Here is a 15,470-nt window from a genome sequence, read left to right on the forward strand (position 1 = left end):
TTAACCGCGCTCATAGTTTATCATGGTTTGTTCATTGTCTCCAACGAAGCCTCCATCAGTCCTTTTCTGCCAGCAAGTGGATCTACTCTTCCTGAGACGATTGTTAACATTCTCAGAATTACCATTATCCTGGGTGTGTATTCTCCGCTGGTGCTGGTGAGCTTTGCCCTGCTGGCCATGCTGCTCTCTGCCTATGGCGAGGACCAAGGGGCACAGTGGTGCAGTGTTTTGTGCCTGGCTGTGTCCAGCCTCTCCACCCTGGTGGGCCTTGCTGCATTTGTGGGCCTGTACTGGTGCTGTGTGAGCCTGGCTGACATGACTGTATGGTTCTATGTGTGTTTGTGTTTGCCTGCTGAACTGGCCATCACAGCTTGGTTGGCTCTGCCTGTCAGGATGGAGACCGGTGAGCGATTGATTTTCAGCCGGGCTTTGAACTGTTTTTTTCCTTTGTTTGTTTTTTTGTATTCATTTGTTTTTTTACTGTTTTGCATATTTTCAAGTCTGGATATTTCTTGTTGCATTCTGTAAAATGTTGGTTTGTGAACTTTTTTAAATCTTGTTTGAGAAAAACGATGATGCCACTGGTAGGCGGGTTTGTGTCCTCAGCCCTCCTATGAGACACAGACCGAGTAGAGAGAATGGTACCATTTTTATCATGAACATTAGTGAAGAGGACCAATTATATGAAGATAGGTTGAAATTTAAAATGGGTAAAGAGCTTGAATTGTGCATGGCCTACTTTTACTCATTTACTAAAAACAGCTTGCACAAGGCAAAAGTACAATATTTTATAAATTAATAGCCTACAGGTTTTTGTTTTTCAGACTGTAGTATATAATAGAGATTTAATATGCTTCTGTCTTAAAATGTTATAGTGACATTTTGATGAGGTTGTATAATTTTAAGTTTGTTTTGTTTAAAAAAGTGAAGTAGAATTCCATGAATATTTGTTGCATTCTATACGTTTTTTTGTGTACATTTTTAGGTCTGAGAAAACAGCCATGTAAGATAATAAATCATCTTCAATCATGGCCTACATTCTTACAATAAAAACAGCTTGCACAAGCCAAAAGGCTTTTACATCATGTGATGTTCGTTTTCTTTTATTCAGTTAAATATAATACAGATTTAATCTGTTTTTAAATATTAAAGCTGCAATCCAGCTTACTTATTTTAATGACGGAACCTCTTTGGTAGAGTATGTCAATACTCTAACGTACAGCCCTTTGTTTATTGGATTTTCCACTGAAGCATTCAATATCAAAAGTTGGTAATATGCAGATACATAGGGTGCGTTCGGATATGCGCACCGGGAGCACACTCACTCGTATTGGTTTGTATTGGACCAGTGCACTCAGTGCCCTATATCCGAACTCACCCAATAATAGCTTCCTCCAGTGCAATCCATCAAATACAAAAATTGCAGCTCTGCTCTTTTTTTAATCTTATATTGTTATCTAGTTAGTGATATTTTCTTATTAGAATTGGGGCGGAAGGGTTGTGGGTTCGAATCCACCATGGTGCTGTCAGCAGGGAGTGTTGGGCGGGAGGAGTAGGACACGAAGGCTCTACGTCCTCCCGCAGGGGGCTCCTCACTGGCAGGTGAGTCAGTAGGATACAACAGCAGTGACAACACGGAAATGTGTGTGGGGAGGAATTAAATGGCATAACGACTAAATAGGGGAGAAAAAGGGGGTGAAATAATTGTCTACTCTAAATTTAGAGAGAGAAAAAAAAGAATTGGGGCGGAAGTGGCTCAGGAGGTAGAAGGTTCCTGGTTCGATCACCAGCTCCTGGCTGCGTGTCAAGGTGTCCTTGAGCAAGTCCTGGAGCCCTTGAGTGTGAATGGGTGAATATGAAATACACTGTAAAGTGCTTTGGAGAAAGGTCCTGTCGATTTACAGATTTACGGGCAGAAACCTCTTATTTCCATATTTTAACTTTTTGTGTTTTATTTTCGTAAATTAATGCCCCATCATATTACAGTGTCACACAAAAGATCTGCAAGCTCGAAACACAGCGCAAAGCAACACGTTTTGAGCTTCTGCTACTTTTGAATTTAGTAGAGGCCCTAGGAGGGGTCCACGCGCACCCTCTTATTTTTTTTCCTAGTTTGGATGTTTGGCATTCATAGGACCTCTAATATAGGGATTTTGATGATCCCAAGAAAAAAAGTGGTCCAAAGTGTTTTTTTTTAATGTTTTATTATCCCTATGAGACCTGCAGGATTGCTGGCTGAAACGCCGGCGAGACTGTCTTTCTTCTAAATTTGAGCGTGCCACAGTCTCCGAAAGACAGTCTCGCCGGCGTTTCAGCCAAACTAGGAGAAAAAATTTGAGGGTGCGCGTCAGGCGCGTATCGTCATTGGGGCCAACGAGGCCATGGCCCGGTCTGTAAACCCAGCTTGTCCCTGTGTAGGGGCACACTCCTAGGGCCTCTACTAATTTGGAATCCTGAAAAGTATCAGTTTTGGGACATATGAGGTTTCCACCCGACAGAGACAATATGATAGTGATAGCTTGTAGCTTTTAAGTGACAGTTTGGCGAGGTTTGCATTCATGGTAGCAAGTAACCTGGGAGACAGAAAACAGGAATGACACACTAGGTTACTCCATAAGGCAAACACTACAGGATTACAATTGGAGCATTCAGGTCCAAACAAGACTTGGAAAAACGTATCCATGCTTTTATCTCCAGCAGGTTAGACCACTATTATGGTCTCCAGTGGTGGAAAGTAACTAAGTACATTTACTCAAGTAGGCTACTGTACTTAACAGTTTTGAGGTACTTTACTTGTGTACGTCCATTTTTCAATACTTGACACTTCTACTCCAATACATATCAGAGGCAAATATTGTACTATTTTGTAATATCCGTACTAAGCTGAACTTGTACATCTGCTATTTTTGAAAAGCTCTGAAATGTTTAGATTTTCTTTTCTTAAGTTATTTGTATAATTGGCCATTCATAATAGTTTTACTTTGGTACTGTATATATTTTGATTTCACTAAGTACATTTTGTAATACAGGCCTTTATTTCTTTTGCGGTATTGCTACTTTCACTTTCAAACATGTTTGGGTTCATTTTAACATCTACTCAGGCTTTTGTGAGCACCCCAGACAGTTTTTAAGTTGCTTGATTCAGTATTTTTAGATATTTGATTTTAATGTTATCAGACACGGCCCCTTCCTACACAAACCCATTATAACTTCAATCTCCATTTTAACCATGTTAGACTTATTTAAAATACACATCCTTGTTTCTGGTGACTGATATTGTCCTTCTAATGCGTGACGAGACTGTGTCTTTACAATTATTTTTTTCATTTATTGGATTTCTTTCTTGAAATTTTCCCAAAAAATATTAAAAAATCTATGAAAAAAAGTAATTGAAAAAACATGCCCCCCTCATGTATTAAAATGACAATATTGGTCACCAGAACCAAGGACGTGTGTCTGATAAAAAATATAAAATATCTAAATACTGAATCACACAATCTGGGGTGCTCACAAAAGCCAGAGTAGATGTTAAAATGAACCCAAACATGTTTGAAAGAAAAATATCCCTTTAAGTGAAGAATTTGAGTTCTTCTTCCACCACCGATGGCCTTCTCTCAGGTCTCCCCAAAAAAGACAGACAGCTGCCTACAGCTCATACAGAATGCAGCTGCTAGAGTTATAACTAAAACTAAAGTCATAGAATTGATTAAAAAAGATTAGTGATCGTCTTACACAACAGTACTTTTTCTTTTTGTTACTTTACTCTTTACTCTTTACCTGCAACTCTGTAACCTTAACTGCTGTGCCGCCTCTGGGCGACTGAATGTCCCCCGCGGGATAATAAGGTATCTATCCATCTTATCTAAATCACTCGATGCTTTAGGGCCAAACACATGTTCCTGCATTTACATAATGAATCCTGAAGTGGCAGATCTACTAACCTTTCGCCGAATTGAAACAAAATAATAATTATGGGGAAAGTTGGTAGATCTGCTAATGCTTGAAGCAGGGTTTAGTTTTTATGCCACAAATAGTAGAGTATATTGTTTGAGGATTGCGCCAACTATTCCTTTAATTCCAGGCTTTTATGATCAAAACATTTTAGCTTACAAATTTCAGATTATTATTATTATTTTTTTGCTTTATTTTATTGAATGCCTTTTTATACCTTGTGTTTGTAAACGTGTTATACAAATACAGTATACTTTCCTTGCCTTACTCCATGGTCTTAATAACTGTAAACAACTCTCACTCAAGGAGCTGCTCAACTCTCTTAACAAGTAGAAGTTATGAATCTAACTAACTATAAAATCACTGTGGGTAATGTTCATATGAACTTGAGCAGCTCTACAGTCTTGTCATAATTCCCATTCATGATAATACATAACATGAACATGATACAGCATCTGTTTTAGGGTACATTTCATCTTTAACCATGTTAACCCTATATACTTCATTGTAGATCTGCCATTTTCGCGGAATGTTTGCTTATTATGACATGCCCATAATAGGGACGCTAGTTCATGTGGTCAATGTACAGGACACTAGGCCAGCGGTTACCATTATCAAATGTAGACGTGGGCCCGACTGACAAGAATGCCAGATAAATGCAACTTCCAGGTAGGATAGAAAACCAGGACGGGACTCAAGAGGTCCAGGGTTAGGGACCACAGCACTTGGTTGACACACAGTAAACTCCTGAGTGTTCCTTTAAATCTGAGTGTGAAAAAAATTGACCCTTTCAGGTTAATGTACACACACATTTAAATGAACACTCGGGATTTACAGTGCAGAAACGAACTAAGTTCAACATAGCTCTTCCTCAGGTGAAGAAAATCTCCCGCACAAGCTGAAGGGCATCATCCGCTTCCGCTGTAGGTGACGTATGGGTGTGTTCCTCTGCCCTGTGGGCCTCCAGCCCAGGGTTCACTGGACCAATTTGATCCCGCAAGGCGCTTAAACCGCGCCCCTCAGGCCGTCGGCGTTCTGGGCTACTGGTGGTGTATGGCACCGTTTCTGCTTCAGTAATGTCAGTGTCGTCAGTCTCTGAAACGTACGTCGTCTCCTGGACCCCAGAGGAACGACCAGCTGATGTTGTTGAGTCTCTCGCTGTCCTTTTTGTAGCAGGGTTCTTCTCGAAGCCTTTCCTCGCCTTGTCGTCACTCGCCTTGCCTTTAACCTATGTAGCAGAAACACTCATTATTAGGATGATGCCACGGCTGTAACACTGCATGGGTAAATGCCCATAAACTGTTTAAACGTGATCAACATTTCATTATGGCACACATACAGACAGGCCCACACATACAAAATACTATACTGTAGTGTGTGTGTGTGTGTGTGTGTGTGTGTGTGTGTGTGTGTGTGTGTGTGTGTGTGTGTGTGTGTGTGTGTGTGTGTGTTGTGTACAACATTGGTTCTCAAAGTGGACCCCCAGGGGTCCTTGAGGGAGTTCCAGGGGGTCCCCAGCTAAATGATGGATAGTAAACCAAATGGACCCTTATGGGTCTGTAACTCTGAGTTAAATTAAAGGATCTACACCATGAATTAAAAAAAATAAAATAATATTTAACATCATATTGTTTATGTCCCTCAAACGTTTTTCAAAAGGTTTGAGCCTAAATCAAGCCTCAGATATACTCATTCCAACTAACTTCTCTCTGGCTTATAAAGCACTTTCACCTGCAATACCACATTGTCCTGTTTGGCACGGGAAGCTATTGAGCCAGTTTGTATGCATGTTATCTCCTAGTTTTGTGTGGAAAAAGTAAAACAAAAAACAAGGGTTCTTTTTTTTTTTTTTTTACTGAAAAACGGGAGGGATTGTACCCGAACGTGACGTCACGTCAGGGTGCAAATCAGTTTGGCCTGTTTTGAGACCAATTTACAGAAAACCCCAGATTTGCTGTGAAAGCCTGAGTGTTCAAACTGGGGTATTTTTTGGGATAGAAGAGAGGTAAGGGAGACCAAAAACACACAAAAAATAAGAAAAAGTTAAAATTCATGGTGTAGTCCCTTTAACATTGATTTTACAGTATAAATTGGGGTCCCAGAGATAGAAATTCTATTAAATGGGGGTCCGTAGCGTAATGCATGTCAAACTAAGGACGTGTGTTTTAAATAAGTCTAACATGGTTAAAATGGAGTTTGAAGTTACAATGGGTTTGGAGGGGGCGTGTCTGATAAAAAATATCAAATATCTAAATACTGAATCAAGCAACGTAAAAACTGTCTGCAATCTGGGGTGCTCACAAAAGCCTGAGTAGATGTTAAAATGAACCCAAACATGTTTGAAAGAGAAATATCCCTTTAAGTGAAGAATTTTAGTTCTTCTTCCATCACCAATGGCCTTCTCTCAGGTCTCCCCAAAACAGACAGACAGCTGCCTACAGCTCACACAGAATGCAGCTGCTAGAGTTATAACTAAAACTAAGAAAGCTGAACACGTTACACATTATGTCAATTCTCAGATGTCTTTTTTCTTTTTGTTACTTTACTCTTTACCTGCAACTCTGTAACCTTAACTGCTGTGCTGCCTCTGGGCGACTGAATGTCCCCCGCGGGATAATAAGGTATCTATCCATCTTATCTAAATCACTCGATGCTTTAGGGCCAAACACATGTTCCTGCATTTACATAATGAATCCTGACGTGGCAGATCTACTAACCTTTCGCCGAATTAAAACAAAATAATAATTATGGGGAAAGTTGGTAGATCTGCTACTGCTTGAAGCAGGGTTTAGTTTTTATGCCACAAATAGTAGAGTATATTATTTGAGGATTGCACCAACTATTCCTTTAATTCCAGGCTTTTATGATCAAAACATTTTAGCTTACAAATTGCAAAAAAAAAATTTTGCTTTATTTATTGAATGCCTTTTTATACCGTTGTGTTTGTAAATGTGATGCCACGGCTGTAACACAGCATGTGCACTGCATGGGTAAATGCCCATAAACTGTTTAAACACAAAATACTATACTGTGTGTGTGTGTGTGTGTGTGTGTGTGTGTGTGTGTGTGTGTGTGTGTGTGTGTGTGTGTGTGTGTGTGTGTGTGTGTGTGTGTGTGTGTGTGTGTGTGTGTGTGTGTGTGTGTGTGAGTGTGTGTGTGTGTGTGTACTGTGTACTTCTCAAAGTGGACCCCAGGGGTCCTTGAGGGAGTTCCAGGGGGTCCCCAGCAGTGTTGGGTAACGTGCTGTAGTAATGTAACGCCGTTACGTAATATATTACCGAATTGCGGTAACGGGTAATATAGCGCATTACTACAAGGAGAAGCTGTAATATATTATTAAAATGACACTACGTTACTACGTTACTTTGTGCGTTACCCACCAAAGTGAAGGTGTTTATTTTTATCCACCCACAAAGCCGCAGCGCTACAGCAAAATCCCTGTTAAAACTAAGCGCACACCTCTCTCTACAGCTATCATTGTCAACAAAGTGATTCTAATTTTACTATAATCAGCTGAAGGGAGAGTGTCAATTCCTTGTGCCAATTGTGTTTATATAAGATGGTAGTCTATTTAATTTATTTAAAGAAGGCAAGTTAAGCATCACACAATGCAATGTTCCAATTTACACACGTCAGTTTTATTCATCGATTACGCAGGAAATAATGAACTGATTACAAAAATATAAAATAATCTCTAATCAGTAACATGTAGGTGATATTTATGTCTATCAAATGTGGTTTTATTGAAAGGCAATTAAAGTCCAGAGCTAAGTTAGAAGCCAAACATCGGGTGTGTGTGCTCAATGTAAAATCCCCATGGTGCGGCTGCAGAGTTCATGTCAGACTCTGGGTACAGCCACACATGATGGGATGGGATGGGATAGACGGGCGGAAGTCCCATACACATCCATGTTATCGCGACCGTTCTTCCGGTTTTAAACTTAACATGGGTGTGTATGGGACTTCCGCCCGTGTTACGGACGGTATCCCATCATGTGTGGCTGTACCCTCTGTCGGAACGTGAGCAGTGTTGCCAGATTGTGCGAGAGGAATAAGCAACTAGGTCTATGAAAACAAGGCCAAAAGAAGCGACTATAATAGGCCACATGAGCACTTCAAACCTATATATATGTCGTCCATTAAACAATGTGCATATTTATATATGTTGGCTATTTGAAAATAAACGACCTACAAGCTCACAACCGTTCTAACATTATTTACAAGCAACTTCAGAAAAACAAGCCCAATGTGGCTTATAATATAAATTGGGGTCCCAGAGATAGAAATTCTATTAAATGGGGGTCCGTAGCGTAATGCATGTCAAACTGGGGGTCCTTGAAATTAAAATGGTTGAGAATCACTGCTAGAGCCGTAAAAATCTTCTCTTGTGGGGGTCATATCTGGCATATCTTTTCAAATGGGGGTCCGCGGGCTAATAAGTGTCAATTTGGGGGTCCTTGACATGAAAGTTTGAGAACCACTGGTGTACAATTCAGTACAGATATGGAGAAAGTGCGCCACCTGAAGGTCGATCGGCGAATCAGCATCTTCACTGGTGAGGTATGCAACAGCTGCTTCCACCAGCTCTTTCTCATTCATACAATAGATGGTTCTGCAAGACAAAGATCAATAACAACCTTAGCTGTAGAATACAACTCTCGTAGACGTATTTATGATTCTGACGTTTTCAATCTACGAGAGTTGTAGGGTTCACCCCCCATGGACACAGGGACTTTAAGCACTATACCCCGTAGACACTCCAAACATGTACAAATTGAAAAAAACGGTGCTTACCCCACGCTCCAAATGTTAACTCTCGCTACGGGGTAGTAGTTTAATGTAATAATCCATATCTTTCAATAAAGAAGTGTTTTAATGCCGTCTGTGGCCGAACGCCATTTTTTCACCCTCGTTTACTTCCTGTTTACATTGAGTGTAATTCCGGGTTTCACCGGATGCGCCCCGTCACTACCGCTCATTGGGAACTTCAGACAGAATCGGCCACAGACGGCATTAACATTTATTGAAAGATATGGATTATTACATTAAACTACTACCCCGTAGCGAGAGTTAACATTTGGGGCGTCGCGGTAAGCACCGTGTTTTTCAATTTGTACATGTTTGGAGTGTCTACGGGGCATAGTGCTGAAAGTCCCTGTGTCCATGGGGGGTGAACCCTACAACTCTCGTAAATTGAAAACGTCAGAATCATAAATACGTCTACGAGAGTTGTATTCTACTACAGTTATAACAACCTGACTTGTTAGCGAATTATTTATAATTATATTGGTCAGTGCAGTGGTTCTCAACCAGTGGTCCTTGGGGGGATACCAGCCAGCAAAATTAGTTAACATAGCGTCACGGTCCACGGCCAAATGTATATCAATTTAGGGGTCCTTGGCATGAAAAAGGTTGAAAACCACTGGGACAGTGAAAGGGCTGCGTTTCATCTGAACACCGCTTGACATTGTTTTGCGTTTTGCCACGAATCACGATATTTAGCTGTTATTGTTTACCTAGCAACTCGTCTTCTCTTCCTGCTTCCTCCCAGTGTCTCCTTTCCTGTGGCTTTTTTCTCTTCTTTCTTTGCCATCCAGGTTGGCAATGGTCTAAGCTTCTCTGACATATTGAGTTACTCTAAACGGACCTTTTGTACTTGTGCTACTGAGTCATTTTATATTCCCTCGTGTAATGCGAGCATAGCATAGCATTGTTGTTGTGGTGGCCGACTGGGAATGAGGGCATAAAAGATTGTTGTCCGTTATCGCCTTGCAGTGGCCAAATATTGCAGTGCATAAGGAACGCACATTATTTTCAAATGTTCAAACTATTAATATATACTACTATGTACAGTGGTGGGCAGTAAACAGTGGTGTAAAAAGTACTCAATTTCTTTACATAAGTAAAACTATCAATACTGCAATGTAGAATCACTCTGTTACAAGTAAAAGTTTTCAAATAATTGTAGTACAGTAAAAAGTACAATATTTGCCTCTGAGTTGTGGATTAGAAGTAAAAAAATTCATACTGGAAATACTCCAGTAAAGTACCTCAAAATTGTACTTAAGTACAGTACTTGAGTAAATGTACTTTACTTTCCACCACTGGTAGTAAATCAGTCTACATTTACTTCAGTACTGTACTTAAATACATTTATTTGAGTATATGTACTTTACTTGAGTATTTGGTTTTGGAAACTTATGACTTTCACTACACTACATTTCATAGACAATATTGTTCTTTTGACGCCTCTACATTTCTAGGAAGGGAAAAACGACATTATGAATTCTCAAATATAGTGAAAATAGCAGATCTGCAAGCTCCAAGCTTGAAGATCTGCCATTTTTACTATTATTGATATTTTTTGGAAAATGTCTGAATAATCTTTGAATTTGTTTGGAAAATGTCTGAATTCATACAGAAATATATTAATATCGTTTTATTTTTAAAGTGTACGTTGTCATTTGTAGTTTTGAATAGGCTACTTAGTATTTTAGAAAGCATTTGCTTTTGAATACATACGTTTTTTTTTTTTCAAAGCAAGCACTGCAGTACTTTATCTTAAGTACAAATTTGACTGAGCAGCATTCACCTGTAGTTTCGTTGGCTAATATTTGACTCAGTACTGGGGTTGAGTAGTACTTCGTCCACCACTGTGTTTATTGAAATTAAAAAGGCGTCTAACCTTTATTTTATTTGTTGTAGTCTAAATGTCCACATTTGGTTTGACTGAATTTATCCATTTTTAATAGGTCTTGCACTCCTGCTGAATATTTTTGTTAGTTGTAAAATATTTGTCCCATAGGTGTCAGTAGAGCTTTATAGTTTAGCGTGAAATAATTTGCCACCTTTTCACCACAAACGTGTATGACATAGACATGTACAGTAAACCTGTATACTAGAGACATATCACAACACAAATAGAATTTGGAGAAATAAATTAACTGTAAAAGTTGTATCTAGTGAACATAAGATCTCCCTCTTCTATACTGTGTGTGTGTGTGTGTGTGTGTGTGTGAGTGTGTGTGTGTGTGTGTGTGTGTGTGTGTGTGTGTGTGTGTGTGTGTGTGTGTGTGTGTGTGTGTGTGTGTGTGTGTGTGTGTGTGTGTGTGCGCGCGGTGTGTGTGTGTGTGTGTGTGTGTGTGTGTGTGTGTGTGTGTGTGTGTGTGTGTGTGTGTGTGTGTGTGTGTGTGTGTGTGTGTGTGTGTGTGTGTGTGTGTGTGTGTGTGTGCGTGCGTGTGTGTTACATTAAATAATAGGTGAAAATTGAGAAACAGATTTAGGCTATTTTCCTTGGTGACATTCAAATGCATCAATATTTAATATGCCTTTTTATGTCTATTTGTCAACCAGTGGTTGGAGCTGATGAACAGCAAAAAAAAATACGTCCTCTCAGTGACAACCATGGTTGTTGGAATGTCTATTGATAGATCATTGATTGTTGTTGTTTATTGTGGTTTATACTTGTTTTTATTATTATGATGATCTTTACAGTATGTCTAATTGATGTATAATTTATATCGTAGATGTCTTCTTGGGTGTGGGTGTCATTACAATGATTGGCAACTGATTATCACAAATCCACCTGCTATCAACCCTTCCCCTTTATCCACTTAAACCCTCTATTCTTAGTAAAACTGCCTTTTACTGGTCCCACCAAATCTCTTCTTTGTAGATCTGCAATTTCTTTTGCAAACGTTCCCCCCAGAATAGGGATGCAGCAGTTCAAGTGGTTAAAAGGGGAACAAGTGCTAACATTTATACACACTGATGCCAGATGGTGGAAAATGTTCTGTGGTTTGGAATGGTAGAAAGTAAATTGATCCTTTCTGAGTGCATTCCTCTTTGTTCATTCATATCAAGACCAGCCTGATCGCCAATTAGTATACATTGCACGGATCCAGTGCATGTCATTCCGTGCATAGTCGCCTAGAAACCCCGAAATTCCGTGCATATGTACGGCGAGTCCCACAGTGGAAAAACCCGGAAGCAGAGCAGTCCCCACAACAAAATTTACGATTCTGTGCCTATCGGTACATAACTCAAACGGCGCTGAGTAGGCACAAGGGAATGTCGCAACGTTCGGGACGGCAACTCGCTCGCTTTAGCTCGCTCGGTGGCCCCTTACGTGGCGACAATTCCCTTGAGACTGCGCGCCTCCGAAATGGTTTAGTCACAATGGTGGAGATGCGAGGCGGCTATGCACGGAATTTCGGGTTTTCCAGTTGTCTATTCACGGATTTTAAAAAACGTTCAAAGCGAACGTTTCCTCTGGCGATCGGGTTGCGCAGATCAAGACATGGACTATGACATTTTCCTTAATATTTTAAGCCAGCGACATTTTAACAATTATGCAATTGGAAGATTGAACTGTTACTCAAAATCTCCTACCACTCTTTAAAAGAGTATTGCTGCAGGTTATTATTTAAAAATGAAGAACAGGGGATTTTGGTATGATTATTTTACAATATTGAATTGCTTTTCAGAGCTTATTTCCCTGTTAAGCAGCAGTGTTGTATATGTCAACTAACTAGGGGCAGTTTGCAATTAATTACAGAAAAACGTTAATTAATTTATTGTGCTTCATTAATTGTAATTGTCCCAAAAGTTCACATCATATAGGTTGGAGAGAATCTTCATCTATAGCTTTATATTCTCCTTTTCCACGGTATTCCACTTATGGTTATTAATGAAATAAGTAGCCTACAATATGGTACTTGTATTTCGGTCATTGTTCAAAAGCTATTTTTAACCAGGACAATAAACCATAATTAAAATTATGTAATTATCCAACAAAAAACATTGACTGTGTGTGTGTGTGTGTGTGTGTGTGTGTGTGTGTGTGTGTGTGTGTGTGTGTGTGTGTGTGTGTGTGTGTGTGTGTGAGACCACTAGACTGATCAGCACCAAATGTGTTGCTAGTAGGCCAAGAAAATAAATCGCGTTCACATCATGATGTCAGAGATCCAGAGGGAAGCCACACTTTTATTAGACCCTTTCTTGTTTATACACTATAGGCTACAATACAATGCCTTGCAAAGGTTGACAACGCCCTTAAAAGTTGTCAGATTTGTCTACATGATACATTAATGTATAGTTACTAGGCCCGTAACGATACAGTAACTGCATCGTTCATGTATCGTATCGACAACCAAGTATCGTGATACATATCGAATCGTTGTTAAAACGTATCGTTACACCCCTAATAGTTACGTAATAACTGACCCTCACATTTTAAAGCGACATTGGTTTTATGTGATAAGTGAGAAATATAAATTACTGAAAAATGCTATCCATCTCCATGTGCTCTGTAAGCTCCACTTTTGCATAGATTAAAAATATAGTAATTGTCATTGTCAAACATTTTCTGGATACACCTTAAGTTTAAATATCATTGGTCAGACTAGGAATCAGAAGGAGTGGTGTTAAAAGAGCAAAGAGATAAAGAAGGAGTGGTGTTAAAAGAGCAAAGAGATAAAGAAAAGAAGGAGTGGTGTTAAAAGAGCAAAGAGATAAAGTAAATATAAGTTTGTGTTTTGAAGAAAAAAATAAGAAAAAAAGAACAAACAAAACAAAATTTGGTGTGACATTAACAAAATGATGTATCGGCACCTTTATTCGGATTTACAATAATTTACACAATGTGTTAAGAAATTACTGCATGTGTATGGTAACTGACAAAAGGTAGTGCTTAAATAAGGCTGTGTAAAAGGTTTTGGGTGCACCTAAATGAGGAGGTTGGAGATACTAGTGCAACTAATTAAAAGAGTTAGACTGGGGCCCTGGGATTAGGATTCAAAAGTTCTCAATGTGATGTGACTGTCATGAAGCGAACTTGAAGCTACCGAAACGTCTTCAGGTTGAGATGATTATTCAATCTGCTAAAGTTCTACTATTTCTGGTTCAGTAAAAAAGAGGGTAAAATAAATAAACAATGCTGTTTCTCTGTGATTCTAGTCTCAGTTGGAATTGGATTGTGTCCAATTCTACAGAAAGGATAATTGGCTCCTCGGTGTATAGAGTTCAGCATCTTGGATGGATGCCACCATGCCTTTCTTTCTTTAGACATCCTCCCTTGAGTCCTATATAGTTAGCATTAAATGATGACAGATACCAAAATACAGCAGGTCCCCTGTCTGCCAGCATGCACAGAATGCCAGAAGAATGCTTGATCAGTCTCACCTCAGTGGTATTTCATCATAAATGTGTTCCAGGGGCTTTATCACATCTTTTATACTAATGAAAATGTATCGGGGTTAGAATCCAAAAAGCAATAGACTCTGACAGAGGAAGACAGTGTGTTCCCCCCAGAAGGAACTCTTTGATCAAAATTGGTGGCGTTAAGTAGCTGCCCACCATCTGGGTTAGAATGGACCAGCTTTGTCTATACGAACACAACTAGCCCATGAATTGGGGGTGGGAAGCCGGGGGGGGAGGGGGGGTTGATATTTGCCACTACACGTATTCCTACAGGGCACCTGTCAGCAGGGAGTGTTGGGCAGGAGGAGTAGGACGTAGGCTAAATCAGCCTTATTCCACTTGCAGATGGTTAGAATCCACTAGGATGTCACGATCTCTCGAATCCATTGTTATGCTGCTTCTCTTCCGGGCCTGCTCTGCTCTGTGTGGTGATGATGGTGGCTTTGTGTGTGACTTAACTGTCTGACATGATAATCCCTGACCCTGCTGCTCACATCTACGCTCAGACAAACAAGATGATTTGTAACATGAGATGCACCCATGCAAACAAGCACACACACAGATGCTCACTTACAAAATGCATTCGCTCATGCACAATCCCACACACAAAGTAAAGGAAGACCCAATGGAGACCGATAGAAGAGAACGAGTGATTTATGTATAATTCACTCACCCATAGCCTGGGCCAAATAAAAAAAAATTCTAAACATTCTCACACTTAGGCACACTAAAAGGATCCACCAGTTGCTTAATGAATATGCTAATTACAGTCCTCCTATTCCTCCAAATGGAATGCTTCAGTTTCAATATTCTCCACTCTGCTCTCTATCTCCTTGTACACCTGTCTTTACCTTGCTCTAGACCAGTGATTCTCAAACTTTTTCATGTCAAGGACCCTCAAATATTATAAAAGTATTAGGCCACGCCGCCACGGAGCCCATCTGAAAAGATTTGCGTTAAAAATGATTTAGAATGTGTCTTTTTTAGAAATATATCAAAAATAGCAGATATTGCAACATGTTGTGAGCTTGTAGATGGGCTATTTTTAAATAGCCGAAGTATGAAAATGCGTTAAAGTGGGTATTAAACTAGCTAGTTTTGGTGGAGGTCCGCTGGAACCCCCTGAAGGACCCTTGGGGGTCCCCAGACTCCACCTTGAGAACCATTGCTCAGTCTAGACAAGCCGTATGTGAAATGAATGCTTATGTCTCTGTATGTCTACTGTGCATGCACAAGAAGGCAACATAAGATCTTCAAGGTGCCTGTACCCTTCTAGTCATACATTCATTCTGATCATAAGGTTTCCTGCCTTCTCCCTG

At 39.8% G+C, this 15,470-nt stretch overlaps 1 protein-coding gene across 1 annotated transcript; it reads right to left on the reverse strand.

The window, feature by feature from the left end:
* Positions 1 to 4,146: 4,146 nt before the first annotated feature.
* On the reverse strand, positions 4,147 to 9,667 carry LOC308091531 (uncharacterized protein). The gene is made up of 3 exons (XM_080437194.1): positions 9,468 to 9,667; positions 8,473 to 8,563; positions 4,147 to 5,179 (listed from the first exon to the last, which is right to left on the reverse strand). Exons 1-3 carry the CDS (start codon positions 9,575 to 9,577, stop codon positions 4,823 to 4,825), a joined length of 558 nt encoding a protein of 185 aa, XP_080293320.1. The 5' UTR covers positions 9,578 to 9,667; the 3' UTR covers positions 4,147 to 4,822.
* Between the last annotated feature and the right edge of the window lie 5,803 nt (positions 9,668 to 15,470).

This window comes from Gymnoscopelus braueri, assembly GCF_963280865.1.
Source record: "Gymnoscopelus braueri genome assembly, chromosome: 9".
In the NCBI taxonomy this organism is placed as follows: Eukaryota; Metazoa; Chordata; class Actinopteri; order Myctophiformes; family Myctophidae; genus Gymnoscopelus; species Gymnoscopelus braueri.

Coding starts and splice junctions, on each gene's coding strand:
- LOC308091531 (XM_080437194.1), bottom strand. CDS start 9,577: ATGTCAGAGAAGCTTAGACCATTGCCAACCTGGATGGCAAAGAAAGAA. Junction 8,564..9,467: donor AAGAGAAGACGAGTTGCTAG/GTAAACAATAAC, acceptor TTTGTCTTGCAG/AACCATCTATTGTATGAATG. Junction 5,180..8,472: donor ATTCGCCGATCGACCTTCAG/GTGGCGCACTTT, acceptor TCTGCTACATAG/GTTAAAGGCAAGGCGAGTGA.